At 44.6% G+C, this 20,202-nt stretch overlaps 1 protein-coding gene across 1 annotated transcript in view; it reads left to right on the forward strand.

Annotated features, from left to right (window-relative positions):
- The window catches only part of LOC126267632 (odorant receptor 2a-like), an 80,430-nt gene that overhangs the window by 25,210 nt on the left and 35,018 nt on the right, over positions 1-20,202 (forward strand). The window contains exon 3 of the mRNA XM_049972929.1: positions 19,904-20,059. Within this exon, the coding sequence (XP_049828886.1) occupies positions 19,904-20,059 (156 nt within the window). The remainder of the gene's footprint in view (positions 1-19,903; positions 20,060-20,202) is intronic.

Here is a 20,202-nt window from a genome sequence, read left to right on the forward strand (position 1 = left end):
TCTACCAAGGAATAAAACTGTACAATAAATTAACAAAAGAGAAAAGAAATTGCAAAAATACACTTATTTAAAAAGGCGGCAAAAAATTCCTGTTATGATATACATTTTATACATTGTACAAACAGAGTAGGGGTTTGATAAAAAATGTTATACAAATAAATAATAATAATAATAATAATGATTATAAAATTTCCAACATTCCACATCAGACCTTCACTTTATGTTTTTTCCTTCATTTTTTGTCCTTTCTAGAAATACGTACCCCTCTTCACTTTATGTTTTTCCTTCTTTTTTTGTGCTTTCTAGAAATACTTACCCCCAAGCTGTGCATGGCACAATACTAACACCTCTCCTTCTTTCTGAGCTCAACATGTCACTCATTATGGAGGGATGCTGACTCAGTTTTTCACGATAGCAAATGGGAAGTTTCGGTACAGAAAATGGCCCAGAGATCACCAGTGTGTGTGTGTGTGTGTGTGTGTGTGTGTGTGTGTGTGTGTGTGTGTGTGTAGTGAGTGAAGTGTTATGAAACACTGTGTGTATATTGTGTGCAGTGACCGATAGTGAGATATGAGTGAACAATGTGGCATTACATTATTTAATAAGCTATTTGTAAAAAAGTATTGTATACCAGGAGTAAATTTAATGATTGTCTCTAACTAGAAGTCTGTAAATATATGTGTATACAAGTTCGCTTGGTTTAAATTGATCTACACTCCTGGAAATTGAAATAAGAACACCCTGAATTCATTGTCCCAGGAAGGGGAAACTTTATTGACACATTCCTGGGGTCAGATACATCACATGATCACACTGACAGAACCACAGGCACATAGACACAGGCAACAGAGCATGCACAATGTCGGCACTAGTACAGTGTATATCCACCTTTCGCAGCAATGCAGGCTGCTATTCTCCCATGGAGACGATCGTAGAGATGCTGGATGTAGTCCTGTGGGACGGCTTGCCATGCCATTTCCACCTGGCGCCTCAGTTGGACCAGCGTTCGTGCTGGACGTGCAGACCGCGTGAGACGACGCTTCATCCAGTCCCAAACATGCTCAATGGGGGACAGATCCGGAGATCTTGCTGGCCAGGGTAGTTGACTTACGCCTTCTAGAGCACGTTGGGTGGCAAGGGATACATGCGGACGTGCATTGTCCTGTAGGAACAGCAAGTTCCCTTGCCGGTCTAGGAATGGTAGAACGATGGGTTCGATGACGGTTTGGATGTACCGTGCACTATTCAGTGTCCCCTCGACGATCACCAGAGGTGTACGGCCAGTGTAGGAGATCGCTCCCCACACCATGATGCCGGGTGTAGGGCCTGTGTGCCTCGGTCGTATGCAGTCCTGATTGTGGCGCTTACCTGCACGGCGCCAAACACGCATACGACCATCATTGGCACCAAGGCAGAAGCGACTCTCATCGCTGAAGACGACACGTCTCCATTCGTCCCTCCATTCACGCCTGTCGCGACACCACTGGAGGCGGGCTGCACGATGTTGGGGCGTGAGCGGAAGACGGCCTAACGGTGTGCGGGACCGTAGCCCAGCTTCATGGAGACGGTTGCGAATGGTCCTCGCCGATACCCCAGGAGCAACAGTGTCCCTAATTTGCTGGGAAGTAGGATCCTACGGTCTTGGCGTGCATCCGTGCGTCGCTGCGGTCCGGTCCCAGGTCGACGGGCACGTGCACCTTCCGCCGACCACTGGCGACAACATCGATGTACTGTGGAGACCTCACGCCCCACGTGTTGAGCAATTCGGCGGTACGTCCACCCGGCCTCCCGCATGCCCACTATACGCCCTCGTTCAAAGTCCGTCAGCTGCACATACGGTTCACGTCCACGCTGTCGCGGCATGCTACCAGTGTTAAAGACTGCGATGGAGCTCCGTATGCCACGGCAAACTGGCTGATACTGACGGCGGCGGTGCACAAATGCTAGCGCCATTCGACGGCCAACACCGCGGTTCCTGGTGTGTTCGCTGTGCCGTGCGTGTGATCATTGCTTGTACAACCCTCTCGCAGGGATCCGGAGCAAGTATGGTGGGTCTGACACACCGGTGTCAATGTGTTCTTTTTTCCATTTCCAGGAGTGTAAATTTGTAAGTACTTTGACATATCTTACATCTTTGTAAAACAGATCTACGGATGAATAAAGCTACTACTACAACAACAACTACTACTACTACTTCGCGAAACTTAAAACTATGCGCATATGGCAGGGGAGTGGAGCAAGTATGAAGGTCCAGAACTACAAGTACAACTCTTCGATATCATATGCGATGCAAGATTGACTTAGATATCACATTTTGTGAACTTCAAAAACAACTGCAATAAGTTCATCAATCTATTTCGATTTATTTCTTGAGTTTTGATTGGCTAAACATCCCTCAATCTTGTAAATAATGCAGCGCTCCCTAATAAGGTTTGTGGATGCGCCCTACTTTATATCACAATGCAAACCAAAATATTTTGTAAATATTGTATAGATTACAACTCATTTGTTTTCATACTTGTTTCGTAACTATGCGAACTACCCCAACAAATGATTTGCTAGGGCAGACCAGAGAAATGTAAATGAGGAAACAGATATTTGTATACAGATGTTAAACAAGTTTCATAATAGGACAGTTTAGTTACTACAAACTACAGTAAGCTCTATGATATTTAAAGCAGAGTTCGTCGCAGACAAATACAGTACCATCTGCAGCAGTTACATTGCACTAAAATATTTATCTGAAACAATTTATTCCTCGAATGAACTACCGTTCTTTAACTGTTAACAGAAACTGTCTCTTAAACTACTGACAGTTTATTGTGTGTATGAACACCATATCCAGCAGCCTAATTTCAGTTTCAATTTCCCATTTTTAAGTTTTAAAGGAGGAAATTGGGTATCTACATCGACGTATGTAAAATCATAGGAGAACACTTAGTTAGGTGTTTCATGTTCTATCCTAAAACACACCACAAACAATAATATAAACGTCTACACTACAAACAGTGTTGAAGCTTTAGCCATAGTGGAAACAATGCGGAAGGCAAAAAATAGGAATCAGAGGTAAGAATTACAGTCGACACAGCGTACTTAAGACAACGCTAAAAACCGATACACAATAAATATTGCTCCAGATGTGGAAAAATATTGTTGCAGAAGTAAAAGAGTAATACAACATTCAATGAGAACATTGGTAACCTTATCAAACTAGTTACGATCATTAGTAGTATTATTCAGATTTCAAACTAATGCATCCTCTCCATGACAATAAAAAAGATAAACCCTACACAAAATATTTCATTTGTTTCTTGGAAATACCTGGGTAACAATAGATATTTTAATTTAAAAATTACACTGCTTCCTAGATACGCAATAATTTGATATTCAAAGAAAATATACTTAAAGAGGAAAGAGCTCTAACGTGGTGAAACTCATTTATTGACGTTACAGGAAAAATATTTATGAGTTATGATGAAGTTCCTTCGGCAAGCTTATCCTGTGGATACGCCGTAGAACACGTCGCTTTCCCACAGAATTATCTGAATTCAGTTTCGTCATGGATGGTAGATCAGAGTCAAGGGCAAACGCTATTAGGATTCTGTGAACATTGCCAAACGCACAAACCCATACATACACGTGTTACAAAGTCCCCCGCGTTAATGAGAATCAACAAGTCGATATCTAATCAAACTATTTCAACGAAATTCGCAGTATGCTGACAAATATATTCGTTTTCAATTCAGATAAAGCTGTCCTTACAAGAGCCCGAGGGCACAGCGGCGTGAAAATCAAGTGTTCTGACACTATGTCGTACAGATCTGACTTTAAAAGTGGCATAAAAAGAGAAAATGAATAAATACACGGAGAATGCTTGCCTAAAACAACTTTTGATTTACTTTATACGCTTCAAAATATTTAAGTTAGAAAATTCATCTTTAAAGAATATTCTATTAACAACATAACTCATTACGAAATGCAAAACTCGTTACGAAACATGAAACACAGAGAAAGAAACTGTTTGACAGCGTCATAGCCTACATTGCTGCAAGCAATGTTTGATTTCGATGTTACATGGAATCATCGCCGTAGATATAAGGCGAAAGTGTGCTAGCAGGAATAAGACCACCAGAGTGTTAGACCCACTAATCCCAAAGTAAAATCCTGAAATGATTAGTTTGATTGAAGATAGTTGTATGGGACGAAGATGAAGTTACCCAGATCATCATGTTCATGGTTAAAGAAAGCCAAACCTGACCCGGATTTATGGTGTACAGTCTCTGCAACTAATCACGTGACTCGGTTGCCAAGGTTGCTAAAGCAAGCCTCTGCTGGCGCTCGATTCTATGCGTTGCAGTGGGAGAAACTTTCAGATCAATGGAAGGGAAGTGGTGGTGTTAAGTTCTCATTACAAAACCTTGCATCAGTATCTTGGATGAAATATTTAAACCTCTCCGGCAGTGTCTTATGAAGTACAGGCATCTGACACCTCAGCGTCGGATGAAACAATTAAGCGAGTATCGTGACTTATGATGTAATTTTGCCGTGTGGTCTTTGAAACGTTGGTGCATTTGTATTTACCCTGCGGCTTCGTGGGGATAGCAACTAGTAAATTTCCTGGACGAGGTGGATGCGCAGGAGAGCATACACTATGTGATGGAAAGTATCTGGACACCTTGCTGTAAATCACTTATAAATTCGCGGTGCCCTCCATCGCTAATACTAGAATTAAATATGGTGTTGGCCCACCCTTAGCCTCGATAACATCTTCCACTCTCGCAGGCATACGTCAAATCAGGTGCTGGAAGGCTTCTTGGGGAATGGGAGCCCATTCTTCACGGAGTGTTGCACTGAGAAGAGTTATCGATATCGGTCCGTGAGGCCTGGCACAAAGTAGGCGTTCCAAAACATCCTAAAGGTGTTCTATAGGATTCAGATCAGGACTCTGTGCAGGCCAGTCCATTACAGGGATGTTACTATCGTGTAACCACTCCACCACAGGCCGTGCATTATGGACAGCTGCTCGGTCGTGTTGAAAGATGCAATCGCCATCCCCAAATTGTTCTTCAACAGTGGGAAGCAAGAATGTGTTTAAAACATCAATGTAGGCCTATGTTGTGATAGTCCCACGCAAAACAACAAGGGGTGCAAGCCCCATCCACGAAAAACACAATCACACCACAACACCGTCGCCTCCGAATTTTACTATTGGCACCACACAAGCTGGCAGATGACGTTCACCGTGCATTCGCCATACCCACACCCTGCCATCGGATTGCCACATTGTGTATCGTGATCAGTCACTCCGCATAACGTTTTTCCACTGTTCAGTCGTCCAATGTTTACGCTCCTTACACTAAGCGAGGCGTTGTTTGGCATTTACCGGCGTGATGTGTGGCGTGTGGCTTATGAACAGCCACTCCACCATGAAATCCAAGTCTTCTCACCTCCCCCCTAACTGTCATAGTACTTGCAGTAGATCCTGATGCAGTTTGGAATTCCTGTGTGATGGTCTGGGTAGGTATCTGCCCATTACACAATACGATTCTCTTCAACTGTCGGCGGTCTCTGTCGGTCAACAGACGAGTTCGGCCTATATGCTTTTGTGCTGTACGTGTCCCTTCACGTTTACACTTCAGTATCACATCGGAAACAGTGGACCTAGGGATGTTTGAAAATGTGGAAATCTCGCGTACAGACGTATGACACAAGTGACACCTAGTCACCTGACCACGTTCAAAGTCCTTGAGTTCCCCGGAGCACTCCATTCTGCTCTCTCACCATGTCTCATGACTAGTGAGATCGCTGATATGGAGTGCCTGGCAGTAGGTGGAAGCACAATGCACCTAAAATGAAAAACGTATGTTTTTGGGGGGTATGCGGATACTTTTGATCACATAGTGTATGTGTCTTGACTGCGGGTTCCCACCGGGGACATGTATAGCTAAGGATTAGCAACCCACATTATTCAGAGAGTGTAGATATTTCATTAAAGACTGGATATAGGGAAGCCAAGATGGCAGATGATTGCTTCCAGACTTTGTCTGAATGGTCTCTCCACGGTAGTTGGTGATCAAGCGCAACACAAATATATTTTGCACTCGGAATCCATGGTATTGGTGCACCGAATAGAATTATGTCACCTGTTGCTCGTGGTCATCGTTTGGTGAGGACAGTCGCTTGAGTTTTGGCGCATTGAGCTTAATCCGCGAATCTGTTTCCCATGTTTCTATATCTCTGCAGTCAGCCTAGTCTTCTTATCACATCTGTCGTTTATGCCTGCAGATGAGAGCATCGTCTTCGGGTCGTTTGTATTTGCTGATACGAGATGACAACGGAAGATCTGCCATGTAAGCTCTATTCAAGTAAGGTCCTAGTGTCGAGTCTTGGGGTACTACTGCAAGTACTTGTTACTAGTTGAAATGTATCCTTAATGATCCAGAAGCAGTGACCACCTGTAAAGTAAGAAAACCAGTCTTTGCGAGGAAAATGATACGTGTTCTTGAAGGAAGGTGGTGGTGGTAAATTGCTAAGCGACCAAACTACTGAGGTCATCGGTCCCTAGGCTTACATACTACTTAGACTAACTTACGATAAGGATAACACACACACCCATGGCCAAGGGAGGACTCGAACCACCGACGGGCGAGGGGCGAGAGGGGGGGGGGGGGGGAGGGGAGGGGAGTGAACTGTTGCAAGAACCCTAGACCTCGCGGCTACCCCGCTACCTAGTAAAGCAGGACAATTTTATTTTTTTATGGAACTGAGCGGATAGTCCTATTCTAAATAATCGTATTATGCTTGGTTTCACAAATTACAAGTGAATAAACTTTAAAGTTGAAAGATAAGAAAGAAAGAAATTAAATACAGACTCAAATTACGACGTACGCAACCAACGTTAGACTAAATTAGCCTAGTTCCAAGAAATTTCGGGCAACTGGCGAATGTCTGTAACTTTCTACCCTCGAAACCTTGGGGTAGAGTCTTCTGGCCATCTTGGGGTGCGAACTGGCGACACATACTAGCCTCCCCTGTTTAATACCCCGACCGCTGGTGTGATGGGCATGAAGATAAAATGATACTTCTTCGATTGCCACGGCACTGAATGTTATTAATCTAAATTTTATAGTTTGCACTGGTAAAATACGATGGCGTGCTCAAAAGTAATGCCTTCAAATTATTTATGTGAAACTCTAAATGGTTTATAAATAAAACTGACGTTATTAACATTACATTTCTTTATTCTTCATTTCTACATATCTACACACATCAAAGAATGTTTTGCATCACCTTGGTTCCGAGAGTTCCAGAACCTGTACAGAAAATTGGAATAGAGATCAACATAAACATCATTTCCGCCCTTTCTGCTGCTCATGAAAACCACACGTTGCATGTAGCACCACCATACGGCGCGACCTTCAGAGGTGGTGGTCCAGACTGCTGTACACACCGGTACCTCTAATACCCAATAGCACTTCCTCTTGCATTGATGTATGCCTGTATTTGTCGTGGCATACTATCCACAAACTCATCAAGGCACTGTTGGTCCAGATTGTCCCACTCCTCAACGGCGATTCGATCCCTCAGAGTGGTTGGTGGGTCACGTCGTCCATAAACAGCCCTTTTCAATCCATCCCAGGCGTGTACGATAGGATTCATGTCTGGAGAACATGCTGGTCACTCTAGTCGAGCGATGTCGTTTCCTGAAGGAAGTTCAAATGGTTCAAATGGCTCTGAGCACTATGGGACTTAACTACTGTGGTCATCAGTCCCCTAGAACTTAGAACTACTTAAACCTAACTAACCTAAGGACATCACACACATCCATGCCCGAGGCAGGATTCGAACCTGCGACCGTAGCAGTCGCGTGGTTCCCGGCTGGGCTCCTAGAACCGCTAGACCACCGCGGCCGGCCTGAAGGAAGTCTTTGACAAGATGTGCACGATGGGACGCGAACTGCCGCTCATGAAGATGAATGCCTCGCCAGTATGCTGCCGATATGGTTGCTCTATCGGTCGGTGGATGGCATTCACGTATCGTACAGCCTTTACAGCGCCTTCCATGACCAGCAGCGGCGCACTTCGGCCCCACGTAATGCCACCCCAAAACAGCAGGGAACCTCCACCTTGCTGCACTCGCTGGACAGTGTGCCTAAGGCGTTCAGCCTGACTGGGCTGCCTCCAAACACGTCTCCGATGGTTGTATCGTTGAAGGCATATGCGACACTCATCGGTGAAGAGAACGTGATGCCAGTCCCGAGCAGTCCATTCGGCATGTTGTTGGGCCCAATTGCACCGCACTGCATGGTGTCGTGGTTGCAAAGATGGACCTCTCCATGGACGTCGGGAGTGAAGTTGCGCATCATGCAGCCTATTGCGCACAGTTTGAGTCGTAACACGACGTCCTGTGGCTGCACAAAAAGCATTACTCAACAAGGTGGCGTTGCTGTCAGGGTTCCTCCTGGCCGTAATCCGTAAGTAGCCGTCATCAACTGCAGTAGTAGCCCTTGGGCGGCCTGAGCGAGTTTGTCATCGACAGTTCCTGTCTCTCTGTATCTCCTCCATGTCCGAACAACATCGTTTTGGTTCACTCCGAGACGTCTGGACACTTCCCTTGTTGAGCGCCCTTCCTGGCGCAAAGTAACAATGCGGACGCGATCGAACTGCGGTATTGACCGTCTACGCATGGTTGACCTACAGACAACACGAGCCGTGTACCTCCTTCCTGGTGGAATGACTGGAACTGATCGGCTGTCGGACGCCCTCTGTCTAACAGGCGCTGCTCATGCATGGTTTTTTACAGCTTTGTGCGGGTTTATTGACATCTCTGAACAGTCAAAGAGACTGTGATACAATATCCACAGTTAACGTCTATCTTCAGAAGTTCTGGGAACTGGGGTAATGCATTTTTTTTTTATGTGTGTATTTCTCGACACAGTCACCACAGGGACGAACATGTTTCTCCTAACGAGAGACCAGTTTGTTGATAGTATAGAATTTCTGACTTTGTTGGCGGTGCCACAACCTTACCATTGCTTGCACAACTTCATCACTATCAAAAGGAACTCCTCGAAGGTGTTCTTTAAGATTTGTAAACAAATGAAAATCGGGTGGGACCAAGTCGGGACTGTATGGAGGATGATCAATGACAGTGAACCGAAGATTTTGGATTGTTGCAAGTGTCGCAGCACTCATGTGTGGTCTGGGATTGTCAAGCTCAAGGAAAAGAAGCTTCGTGTGTAGGTGAACTCTTCAGTTTATAAACTCTATTACAACACGCTGTTTCTCGCTCATAGGCGTAGTTACGTTACACACCGCCTAATCTCTGAAAAAACTGAAAGGTTCTTTGGGAAGTACTCGTATCAAATAGAATGCTACCAATTTCTATTCAAAGTTTGTATGCATAGAACCTCAGAGAAAACGAAGTCTGTATAAAATTCCACATTCGGCTATACACCATGTTACTCTATTTTTATGGTTATTTTGTACATGCTCTGTATCCCCGTCCATTGGTTTTTTTTAGCGCCGTTGGACTCTTGTATCACTAACACGGTTTTGTTTCCCTGCAGAGCCCAGACAGCAATTCCGCGCTGAAGTGTTGGGGTTCTCTTCCCCTTCTGCTTACGCAGCTGTTCCTGTATTGCTCAGGAGCTCAGCACATTCTGGATCAGGTGAGCGCTGCTGGTGTCCGTGTGTGCGTATTCATTAATTGGCACGAGTCTTGGAAACTGTAGTTCATGCACGGATCAGATTGTTTACAAAACTATTATTTTTCTGGTTCCGTATCTCAAAAAATTTGTATAAATGGCTCTGAGCACTATGGGACTTAACTTCTGAGGTCATCAGTCCCCTAGAACTTAGAACTACTTAAACCTAACTAACCTAAGGACATCACACACATCCATGCCCGAGGCAGGATTCGAACGTGCGACAGTAGCGGTCGCGCGTTTCCAGACTGTAGCGTCTAGAACCGCTCGGCCACTACGGCCGGCTCCGTACGTCAGTAAAAACGGAACTCTTATAGGATCACATGTTAAGGACTCCGCTCCCTTTGCGTTGTAAAAAAAGTGAAGATGCTTTATTGTGGGATCTGCAGCACATATTATGTTACAGTAGAACATTGTGCTAGTAGTGCTGGCTGGTGTGGCCGAGCGTTTCTAGGCGCCTCAGTCTGGAACCGTGTGACCGCTATGGTCGCAGTTTCAAATCCTGCCTCGAACATGGATGTCTGTGACGTCCTTGGGTTAGTTAGGTTTAAGTCGTTCTACGTTCTAGGAGACTGATGACCTTAGATGTTAAGTACCATAGTGCTCAGAACCATTTGTGCTGGTAATTGGAAAAGAGTATGCTGCGTTGCTCCAAATAATATTATAACCAGAAATTACAGACAGCAATAATGGTTTACTGAAAGTTGACATACGCCCATCTAAAACTTCAGGAGGTGTACTGATTAAGGCAATAAACTCGAAATAAGCTTATACACTAAAATAAAATATCAGGCAACATACTGTTTTCCAATTCTCAAGATAAAAAAGTGAAGCTTCTGAGTCAATGCAGTCAAGAGTTACAGCAATCTATGCCACATGTTTTGATACTTAGAAATTCACTCATTAAAACCTATAGGGTACGTTTCCTTGGCGTAGAATCATGAAATTTGAAAAGAAGAAAAGATCTCACAATACAAGTAAAGGATAAAAAAATTATAAATTTTTTTTAAATTTGTAATTATATCACACGGAAAAACCTCATTTTGTCATTTGTTATCCGACTGCAGACCTGAAATTAAAATATTCTCTAATGTCTTGGAATCCTTGGGACTTGTATCTTGCCAGTATTAACGTCGATAACAGGCAAAAATCGTCGAGAATCTCGATTCCTGGAAATAATACATAATTATGTTTCTACGGAAACGTCAGTGAGCGAGTACCATTGGCACCGGCCCAAATTTTTGTTTTGTATTTACGGTTTTATTAATGGTTCAAATGGCTCTGAGCACTATGGGACTCAACTGCTGTGGTCATCAGTCCCCTAGAACTTAGAACTACCTAAACCTAACTAACCTAAGAACATCACACACATCCATGCCCGAGGCAGGATTCGAACCTGCGAGCGTAGCAGTCGCACGGTTCCGGATTGCGCGCCTAGAACCGCGAGACCACCGCGGCCGGCGGATTTGTTAATGCTGGGGTTGATTTTAGACGAAAAAATGTTCCGTAACTATGTGCAGTAAACAAGTCTGACGCACTGATTATATTTACTGTTAAAACGTTATTTTGTTACATAGACTCAAAAAGAAAATCCAAAGAGGAAAGAAAAGGAAAAAACAAGTGCGTAATACTCGTATACGGGATCTCTAACACCAAACTTGGGGGCAACGGCCTTGCCGCAGTGGATCCACTGGTTCCCGTGATATGACTGAAATTAAGCGCTGTCAGGCGTGGTCGGCACTTGGATGGGTGACCATCCAGGCCGCCATACGCTGTTGTCATTTTTCGGGGTGCACTGAGCCTCGTGATGCCAATTGAGGAGCTACTCCACCGAATAGTAGCGGCCCCGGTCACAGAAAACTATCTTAACGACTGGGAGAGTGGTGTGCTAACCACACGCCCCTCCTATCCGCATCCTCAACTGAGGATGACACGGCGGTCGATGGTCCGCTTGTGGCCTGAAGACGGAGAGCTTTAATACCAAAATTACTGTTGTGTGGCGCTTTGTGGTCTCGGAAAGTACATCAAAACCTACCAGCTTCCTTCATCTGTCTAAACAATTATAACATCGTCCTATTGCTAACCATTTACATAAAGAAGCATACCACATACAATGAACATGATAAAGACAGTTTACGTGTTACAGACTTGTCACCTAAGCGTTCTGTGTATGTGTTCCTCTGGCAGTGTTTGTGTCTGGATTCAGATACTCATTATTCCTGGTATACCCCTCTAAATGGATTGTGGATGTTCTCAATTCCCATAACCTTTGCGGTCCGCGCTCCGTCCCTGATGTGCTTCCACGCAATTCTTTGTTCTCCTTTTCTCGTAACAGTCGGCTCTGAGGAGATGTGTTGACCTGCCCGTATAGCCGCTAATGTTCTTGTCACTCGTCATCGACCATGTCACTGGAGCTGTTTTACCTGTACTCGTTCCGGTCCACTCAAACTCATTGTATTCTTCAGTTCCTGCACTTTCCCTTGGCACGTCTTCACCGCCTACATCGTGCATTGGAACAGGAAACACCGCACATTTTCATAGCAAGTACTGCAGCTTCTCATCCACATCGACATCTACATCTACGTGATTACTCTGCTATTCACAATAAAGTGCCTGGCAGAGGGTTTAACGAACAACCTTCAAGTTGTCTCTCTACCATTCCACTCTCGAACGGCACGTCGGAAAAACGAGCACTTAAATTTTTCTGTATGAGCCCCGATTTCTCTTATTTTATCGTGATGATCATTTCTCCCTACGTAGGTGGGTGCCAACAGAATGTTTTCGCAATCGGAGGAGAAAACTGGCGATTGAAATTTCATGAGAAGTTCCCATCGCAGCGAAAAACGCCTTTGTTTTAATGATTGCCATTCCAATTCACGTATCATGTCTGTGACACTATCTCCCCTATTTCGCGACAATACAAAACGAGCTGCCCTTTTTCAATGTCATCCGTCAGTCCCACCTGATGCAGATCCCACAGCGCACAGCAGTACTCCAGAATAGGGCGGACAAGCGTGGTGTAAGCAGTCTCTTTAGTAGACCTGTTGCACCTTCTAAGTGTTCTGCCAATGAATCGCAGTCTTTGGTTTGCTCTACCCACAATATTACCGGTCTCTATGTGATCGTTCCAAATTAGGTTATTTGTAACTGTAATCTTTAAATATTTAGCTGAATTTACAGCCTTCAGATTTGTGTGACTTCTCGCGTAATCGAAATTTAGCTGATTTCTTTTAATACTCATGTGAAAAACTTCACACTTTATTCAGGGTCCATTGCCACCTCTCGCACCATACAGATATCTTATCTAAATCATTTTGAAAGTCGTTTTGATCATCAGATGACTTTACAAGCCAGTAAATGACGGCATCATCTGCAAACAATCCAAGACGGCTACTCAGATTGTCTCCTATGTCGTTAATATAGATCAGGAGCAATAGAGGGCCTATAACACTTCCTTGGGGAACGCATTATATTACTTCTGTTTCACGTGATGTATTACTCCATCTATTACTACGAATTGTTATCTTTCTGACAGGAAATCACGAATCCAGTTGCACAGCTGAGGCGATACTCCGTAGGCATACAGTTTGATCAGAAGACGCTTGTGAGAAACGGTGTTGAAAGCATCCTGGAAATCTAAAAATATGGAATCAATTTCACATCCCTTGTCGATATCACTCATTACTTCATGAGTATAAAGAGCTAGTTGTGTTTCCTAAGAATGATATTTTCTGAATTCGTGCTATGTGTCAATAAATAGTTTTCTTCAAGGTACTTCATAATGTTCGAATATAGTATATGTTCCAAAACCCTACTGCAAATCGACGTTAAGATGTAGCCCAGTAATTCAGCGGATTACTCCTACTTCCCCTTTTGGGTATTGGCGTAACCTGAGCAATTTTCCAGTCTTTAGGTACGGATACTTCTGTATATAATTGCTAAATATGGAACTGTTCTATCAGCATACTCTGAGAGGAATGTGACTGGTATACGATCTGGACCGGAGGCCTTGCCTTTATTAAGTGATTTAAGCTGCTTTGTTACACCGAGGATATCTACTTCCATGTTTTTCATCTTGGCCGTTGATCTTGATTGGAATTGAGGAATATTTACTTTGTCTTCTTTGGTGAAGGAGTTTCGGAAAACCGTGTTTTATAACTCTGATTCAGTGGCACTGTCATCAGTGCCTTCACCGTTGTTATCGTGCAGTGAAGGTATTGATTGCTTCTTGCCACTGGTGTGCTTTATGTTTGACCAGAATGTCTTTGGGTTTTCTGGCAGATTTCGAGACAGAATTTCGTTGTGGAAATTATTAAAAGCATCTCGCGTTGAAGTACGCGCTATATTTCAAAATTCTGTAAAACTTTGCCAATCTTGGGGATTTTGCGTTATTTTAAATTTGGCATGCTTTTTCGTTGCTTCTGCAACAACGATCTGACGCGTTTTGTGTACCATGAGGGATCAGTATCATCACTTATTAATTTATGTGGTTGCTTCTGCAACAACGATCTGACCCGTTTTGTGTACCATGAGGGATCAGTATCATCACTTATTAATTTATGTGGTATAGATCTCTCATTTGCTGTCGATACTATCTCTTTGAAAACATTACACAGCCTTTCTACACTTACATGAGGAGATCGGAAGGAGTGAAGACAGTCTCTTAAAAAGACCTTAAGAGCATTTTTATCAGCTTTTTTAAGTTGATATACTTTGCGTTTCTTTTTGATGGTTGTAGGTTTTACGGTATTCAGCCTTGCAGCAACTGCCTTGTGGTCGGTAATCCCTGTATTCGTCACGATACTCACCGTTTGTCCAGGATTATTTGTCGCTAAAAGGTCAAATTTGCTTTTGCAACCATTTACGCCTCGAGTGGGCTCATGAACTAATTGTCCAAAATAATTTTCTGAGAAAGCATTCAGTACAATTTCGGATGACGTTTTATGCCTGCCGCCGGCTTTAAATGTATAATTTTTCCAGCATATCGAGGATAGATTGAAGTTACTACCGACTATAATTGTATGACCAGGGTACTTATTTGAAGTGAGATTCAAGCTTTCTTTGTTCAGCAACTACATCTTCTGAGTGTGGGGGTCGGTAAAACGATCCAATTAATAGTTTAGTCCGATTATGATGTATAGCCTCTACCCATACTATTTCACATGAACTACCTACTTCAATTTCGCTACAAGGCAAACTATCACTGACAGCAATAAATACTCCACCACCAACTGTATTTAATCTATCCTTTCTGAACATTGTTATATCGTCTGAAAAAAATTCGGCTGAACTTATTTCCAGCTTTAGCCAGCTCTCTGTACCTAGAACTATTTGAGCCTCAGTGCATTCTATTAGGGCTTGGCGCTATGGTTCTTTCCCAACACAGCTACGACAATTTACGACTACAATACCAATCGTTTCTACAACTATCTTACTGTGTTTTACCTGCCCACTTTTAGATGGACTCCCGTTCTGTGGTTCCCTGAGACCCTCTAATCTAAAAAACCATCCAGTCCCATCCACACAGCCCCCGTTACCCGTGTACCCGCCTCCTGTGTGTAGTGGACTCCTGACCTATTAAGCGGAACCCACAAACCCGCCACCCAATGGCGCAAGTCAAGGAATCTCCAGCCTACACGGTCACAGAACCGCCTGAGCCTCTGATTCAGACCCTCCACTCGGCTCTGCACCAAAGGACCACAGTCGCTTCTGTAGATGCTGCAGATGGTGTGGTCCGCCTTAATCTCGGAAGCAAGACTGGCAGTCTTTACCGTTTCCGCTAGCCGCCCAAAACCAGACAGAATCTGCTCCGATCCAAAGCGACACACGTCGTTGGTACCGACATGAGCCACCAGCTGCAGTTGGCTGCATCCTGTCTTCATGACATCCGGTTCGGAAGCACCGTTTCCACATCCAGAATGACTCCCTCCAGAATGCACACGGAGTGCACACTGGCTTCCTTCCCCTCCTTGGCAGCTATGTTCCTAAGGGGCCCTATTACGTGCATAACACTGGAGCTACCAACTACCAGCAAACCCACCCTGTATGAATGCCCAGAGCTTGCGGGCCAAGAAGCTTCCTCTGGAACAGGGTGGACAATTGCATCCGGCTCAGAGACATTGTCAGCCACAGATAATGTCCAAAACCTGTTTGTCAAACGAACTGGGGAGGCCCTACGATCGGCCCCTCAGAAAGTTTTTCGCTGCCTGCCAGACTTTGGAAGGATCTCCCATTCGACCATGGATGAGGGGTCAACCTCAGTGCAGGCAGTACCCAGGGCAGTCACAGCAGTGGACAGATCGGAGGAAATGTGGGACATGCACGGTGTCCCTCGAATCCCCGTGTCCGATCCCCCACAGTGACACCGCTTGGCAGTAGCCTCAAGCTGTGTGACAGAAGCCAACACAGCCTGGAGCTGTGAGCGAAGGGTCGCCAACTTAGCTCGCATCTGTACACAACAATCACAGTTCCTATCCATTACTGCATTCGCTCCTGCTTTAAGCTCATAAAAATATGCAACAAACGAATGGTGTACTCACCTTGTTAGCAGCAGGAAATCGAAGTGCTCTCTCACTGACAGTCTAACTGACACTGAGCTGTTCTAATCAAACAAACAAAAGCGTGTGCGATACGAGGGTCGATACAATGGTCGATAGCAACGGCGGTACTGCACACTACACTGTTATTGAAATAAAAGGTTATGCCTAGAAAGCACTCGAACATGAAAGAAATTACAAAAGTAAACTAGTAACTACACAGTTAACTGAAAATAAGTCGCTCCTGTTTGAAGCTCGTAAAAATTGTAACAAGCGAACGGTGTACTGGCCTTATTAGTAGAAGGAACTAGCTGTGCCCTCTCGCTGACGGTCCAAACAACAATCATAGGACACAACATTCGCTGTTTGACCAGGTGTGGCCCCTTTCTCGGTAATCGTCGTTTATTATCCAAGATCATCATTACAAGGGACTCTGTCTTCCATATGAACAAGTTTGCTCTTGCGCTGAGTGTTCCAGATATACTAGAGCACCACAGTCATATGTGGCTGGCCCTTCCCGATTGGTGTCCAGCAACTGGAATTTGTAAGACGCAAATGAATCTTCCACTCACACTTGTCAGCAGCTCTAGTGCCTCCCTGCAGTCCCCGTCTTTCTTGCTGCCCTCTAGATGCCACTGTTGTAATTTTGCTGACTCTCACCAGATGTCTCGCCCTCACCCCACGCCCCCTTGTTGAGCCCCTCGGGAAAATCGATAAATTCTACGAGATGCCATCCACTCTATTAGCGAGAAGTGTATGAAAGTAAGCCCCGTCACCAGCGATCATGGAAAGTTACGACTAAATACCATTCATGGGAGACATATAAACCTGGGCACGATTTTGGAACAGTTGATGCTGTAAGTTGATAAGAATTCGTCACTGTGTACGATTCAAGATTAAATATTTCGAAGCAGTAGTCTACAAGAGGAACCTTCCCTTCTTGTGCAGCGTATCGCTGTGACCGCTTAATCGTACGAGGAAATGAAGAAGATACATAAGTCTTGTTACGCAAATAACGATAGAATTATACATGCACACTTGAAATACCTCGATGGTATTAGGAATATGTAGACTTCGCTGCAATTCGCAGATAAGCGTTTCTGGCGTGCTGACATCACAATGGAGTGCGTTTGATAACCAACTGAAGTGTTGATGAAGCTGTGCTCCGAAATGTGTACTGGAGAATTAAATGTACCATTGAAAATACATTCGACAGACCTTATTGTAAAGTTTTCTAGCAAATGTTTAGTTCTAATGCACAAAGGAGTTTAACTACTCGTTTTGGTGAACAGATCTCCGATCATGTTAGTTATGATTCTTCTCATACAGGGCCCTACTGTTGAGCGTTATGGTAGACCAGTGGAAAAATGTTCTTACTGGAACACAAAAAATGCGAATGTGTTCCTTTTCTCTTAAAAGACTCAGACTGAAAAGTGTGGTACTAGCTGCCTCATTCTACGTTCCTTAGAACCTTTAAAATTTTTTCCAAAAAATTTGGCACCCGAACACATTCGTGCTTTTTTAACATGCAGTACACCTCAAACTCTCTTAGGCTCCCCTAACTATAACTCACTCACACCTACAAGTCCATCGCTGCAAGTTGCCCATACCCATCCACACCCGCTTGCCAATTATCAGTCACTCAAGCCCTCATTGAACCCAAGTGAATATTATTGTATCTTTATGTCTCTTTGCCATTGCCTCCTGTGTCACACGCACAGTCCTCTTCGTTCTGTCCTACTACTACAGTCTTCTCTCACAGACACTGTCTCCCTCTTGCCCTCTCTTCCTGTTAATATCTCATTCCTTCCTTCCTACCGCTGCTGCCCTTCTCACAGTCACTATCTCTCTCCCTCGTTGTCATTGTCGGACACTCTGTCTCTCATTATCAGTAGCTCTCAGCCATTTCCATCTTTTTCTTCTCTTTATTGCCCGGCCGTTGTGACCGAGCGTTTCTAGGCGCTTCAGTCCGGAACCCCGCTGCTGCTACGGTCGCAGGTTCGAATCCTGCCTCAGGCATGGATGTGTTAGTCAGGTTTAAGTAGCTCTAAGTCTAGGGGACTGTTGACTTCAGATGTTGAGTCCCATAGTGCTTATAGCCATTTGAACCATTTTTGTTCTTCTCTTTATTCCTCTCCCTCTGGCACTGTCTCTTCCGCTCTTTCTCTAGCACTGTTCTGTCACTGTCAACTATGTTCCTCTGCCATGTATCCCTCTCTTTCTCTCACGAGGCCATTGTCTCCTACACTCTTTCTATAACATACCCATTGTCTACTAAGTTCAAGTACTTACTTCTGTCCGTCTCTTTGCCACTGCCATCGTGGTCTTCTCCCTCAGTATAAAAAGCGCGAATATCTTTGGATGAAAATTGAAACAACACAAAACTAATTTTACACATCACACTGGATTTCAGGTGACAAAACTACATATAGCTCAGTACTACGATATGGGGTTCCCAGATGGTAATGGAGAGACTTGACAACATATTTCTCCGTGCTACGTCACACCGGATTTTACGTGTACAAGTAGGGTAACTTTGATCCTCTGTACCTCGGAAACGGATAAAGATAAGAACATTGTCAAAGATCTGTATGTCCATCTTTGTAGAGATGGTTACTGTGTTCGGCTGTTCGATACAGGATGTCAAATTAATCACCCTTCAGCCGTCTAGTTTCAAAACTTATTTTATTTGGCTAGTCATCTTCAGGCCCCTGACCGACGTGTAGGGTAATTTTACCTTGGTTCTGATCAAAACATGAGCCAACAATACTGGTATCAGTAGATTTTTGCTGTAGCGATCTCTTCAACCGTCATCTGCCGGCTCATATAATGGTAGATGATGGTTGAAGTGATAGCTACAGCAAAAATCTACTGATACAAGTATTGCTGGCTCATGGTTTGATCAGAACCGAGGCAGAACCTTACTGCATGTCGGTCAGGGGCCTGAAGAAGGCGTAGTAAAACGCTGAAACTGGTAATAAAATAAAATAAGTCTGGAAACTAAACACTGAAAGGTGTTTCATTTGTAAAGGATGAGCCAGACAGTAGGAGCTTTTATTTTATTATATGAGCTTTCAAACGGTAACTTCATTTTTCCGTTGCGGCCAAGCCACAGCCGGCAATGTTAGCTGCAAATTCTTTCGTCTCACGGTTTAGCAACAGGAAGTCAGCACCGATGAAGGGCACCTTGTTCACGCGCCTCTCTCATGTGCTTTAACGCCGCCCCAGGCGTCGCTTAGCAGGCAACGCTCTGGAAAGTTCCGTGTCGCCCGCACGGTTTGCTCGGTCCTGACCAATCAGGGCGGGGGAAGCCGCGTGGCGAGTCGAATATACCCGGCCGCCAGTCGCCGGGCCCACTCTCTTGTATTCTTGTTCTCCCGCGAGTCGGATGCGCGTCCTGTAGCATTGAACATCTCGCGCTTCTCCCGGTGCTGCGGCACTGTGGACTTAGTTTTGGCAGACAACCACTTTCGGTAGCTTCGCGAACAGTGTATCGCCGAACTCCAAGCTCTGGCTTACCCTCACCTCCCTAGGCCTATGTAGCCCCTTTCAACAAGCTTTCGCCAATAAACGCGCTGCGTTTTGGAAAATAGATACTGATAATACAGCTCCAGTGTGTGGCGCGCAGAGACTATGTTATGCTGTACTGTTGTGTTGACAGAGTGAGGCGGTAGCGATGGCGGCATACGACTGCGCCTGGTGCGACAGCAGCAGCAAGCTGAAGCGCGCGCTGCAGCTGGTGATCAGCCGGGCCCAGAAGCCTCTGTCGCTGACGGCTGGCAAGCTCTACGCCGTCAAGAGGGCCGCCTTCCTCTCGGTGAGTCAAGTCTATGACAGGAGTCAACCACGGAGGGCTATACGATTTCCGACAACGTGGTTGCAGGAAAGCGGTTTAAAATCCAGTTTAATAAAGTAATCGGACTTAATTTCTAAATATTCATTCATGGGAACCGATTACGG

Source organism: Schistocerca gregaria, chromosome 4, assembly GCF_023897955.1.
Source record: "Schistocerca gregaria isolate iqSchGreg1 chromosome 4, iqSchGreg1.2, whole genome shotgun sequence".
In the NCBI taxonomy this organism is placed as follows: domain Eukaryota; kingdom Metazoa; phylum Arthropoda; class Insecta; order Orthoptera; family Acrididae; genus Schistocerca; species Schistocerca gregaria.